Source organism: Meleagris gallopavo, chromosome 16 (genome assembly GCF_000146605.3).
Source record: "Meleagris gallopavo isolate NT-WF06-2002-E0010 breed Aviagen turkey brand Nicholas breeding stock chromosome 16, Turkey_5.1, whole genome shotgun sequence".
In the NCBI taxonomy this organism is placed as follows: domain Eukaryota; kingdom Metazoa; phylum Chordata; class Aves; order Galliformes; family Phasianidae; genus Meleagris; species Meleagris gallopavo.
Genome location: NC_015026.2, coordinates 8,623,901 through 8,625,988, shown reverse-complemented (window position 1 = coordinate 8,625,988; position 2,088 = coordinate 8,623,901). Strand labels below are relative to the sequence as shown.

General features: G+C 55.2%; 1 protein-coding gene across 1 annotated transcript in view; it reads right to left on the bottom strand.

Moving 5' to 3' along the window:
• Positions 1-1,056: 1,056 nt before the first annotated feature.
• Positions 1,057-2,088, bottom strand: part of RAI1 (retinoic acid induced 1) — a 6,406-nt gene continuing 5,374 nt past the window's right edge. The window contains 1 exon segment of the mRNA XM_031555787.1: positions 1,057-1,120. Coding sequence (XP_031411647.1) covers positions 1,057-1,120 — 64 coding nt within the window.

Genomic DNA, 2,088 nt, shown 5'->3' with positions numbered 1-2,088 from the left:
TGTCTTTTACTAAGACACACGAGGGGGAGCTGGGCTGGATTCTTTTCGTTGTTGTTTTTAAGGATTTTTTTTCTCCTTTTTATTTTGGAGAACACAAGAAACCTCCTCCCCCAAAAAAACGCATGCAGAGAGGGGTGGGAAAAAATGGAAAAAAAACAAAACCAAACCCACAACCTCAAGCCAAAGAGCACAGAGCGTTTCCCTGCTCCGCCAACACCTCCTGCCCAGCCTGCTCCATCCCCAAGGGGAGGGAGTTGAAAGGTTCACGCTACATCAAGCGGTGAGTAATGCAGCGGGAGGCTCCTGCCGTGCTCAGGGACGGCCCCTCACCCCCCGCGCTGCCCCCAGCCCACAGGGGGGTCATGCAGCCCCCCCCCCATCCCCGCTGCCCCTCCAAGTGCAAGTGCGACGCAGGAAGTTCGCAGCAGTGACTGACTGACGCTGCAATTATTGCTGGTCAGCTGCAGGTTGGCTCTTGGCTCCATCCAGCAGCCGTCCTCCAGCCAGCAGCAGCTCCCCCAGCATGGTGCTGAGATGGAGGAGATGTGTATGCCCTGACAGTGCAGTCTACCTACCCCAAAAGGTGCCCAGGACCTTATATTTTATTTCGGGATGGTGAGGGTGTGTGGGCTGGGTAAAGCTTCTCAAGCACTGAGCTCCTATTAAAGCCACAGAGTCACAGAATCAGTGAGGTTGGAAAAGACCTCTACAAGTCCAATCAGCCCAACCATCAACTCATCAGCACCATGCCACCAAACCATGCCTCTAAATAGAATCAATCGCTGTGGTTGCAAAAGACCTCCAAGACCATGAAGTCCAACCATCAACCCACCGCCACCACGCCACCAAACCGTGTCCCTAAAAGACATCACAGGCAGCAAGAGCTCTGACACCAGAGCAGAACCAGAGCGCTCCTGGCAAAGCCCCCAGTGCAGGAGTTCCAGATCCTGCCCTGAGCACCTTGGGACCCATGTTTCCCTATCCCTGCTGCAGGCAGCCACCAAATGGGGACAGTGACCTGGGTCTGCAAAGCCTGGTGACATCTTGTGACCGCCACTAAGCACTGTGGATAAGGATCTGAGGTCCAAAATCAAAGAACTGAGCCCAAAGGTGCCAACACCTGGTGATGAGAGGAGAGGCAGTGATGGAGGGCCCACAGTTCCTGGTGCAACATTGCCATCGCAGCCATCAGGAGTTCTGGTGTCTGGGTCACCGCTTGGCTCCTAGCATGTCTCACCTCTCCATGGCAACAAAGGCCACTCAGCAGGAGCTGGGGGTGACGAGACCCCTACCTGTTCCCATCCTGAATTGTTGAGTGATGGAGAAAGGGGCACCTTGGGTGCGCAGAGGGTCTGTGTGCCTTTGGCACTGGATATCCCCACTAGGTGCCATCCTAACTAAGCAACATCACTCCCCCTGCACAAAGCAGGCACACAGCCCCCTGCACTCTCCTCCATCAACATGGCAGCATCCTGCAACCTGGGGGTCCCCCTATGGCCTCATCCCACCAGCACTCATCTCACAGCCTGGAGGTCCCACACAGACGAAGCCCCACAGGCTGCAGCACTCCGGGAGGGTCTCAGCCCCACATCCTACAGCACAGCGTGTCTGCCCACCCATGGGAGCCCAGCATTGGAGCCCGGGGGGGGTCCTCACCCCAATGTGGGGGCACCATGGCACGCAGCCCCAAACCGTGCAAAAGGCGCACAGCATGAATAACAAAAGCAGCGATCAGTGACGGCTCTCCCAAGGGGCTGTAAGTTCTTCAATTAGAGCTCTCATTATAGGAACGAGAAACTCCACTCCGTCTTCTGTACAGAGAACACTTTTTTTTTTTTTTTTCCCTTCTCCCCCCCTTCTCTTTTATAGAAAAAAGGGAGGGAGGGAGGGAGAGGAAGGCTGCATCTCTAATGCAACAGACAGGTCTGCTGAGATTCACTTTGGCTCTTATTTTGACTTTCATCTCAAAGAGCTGCCCTGGGAATCCATTAAGTCCAATTTAAATCGGCTCTCCGCCCTCACGGCTTCTCCCCGCCTTCCTCTCCCCCCCCCCCCTCCCTGAGCTCTCTTCTCCCCCTCAATGCAAAC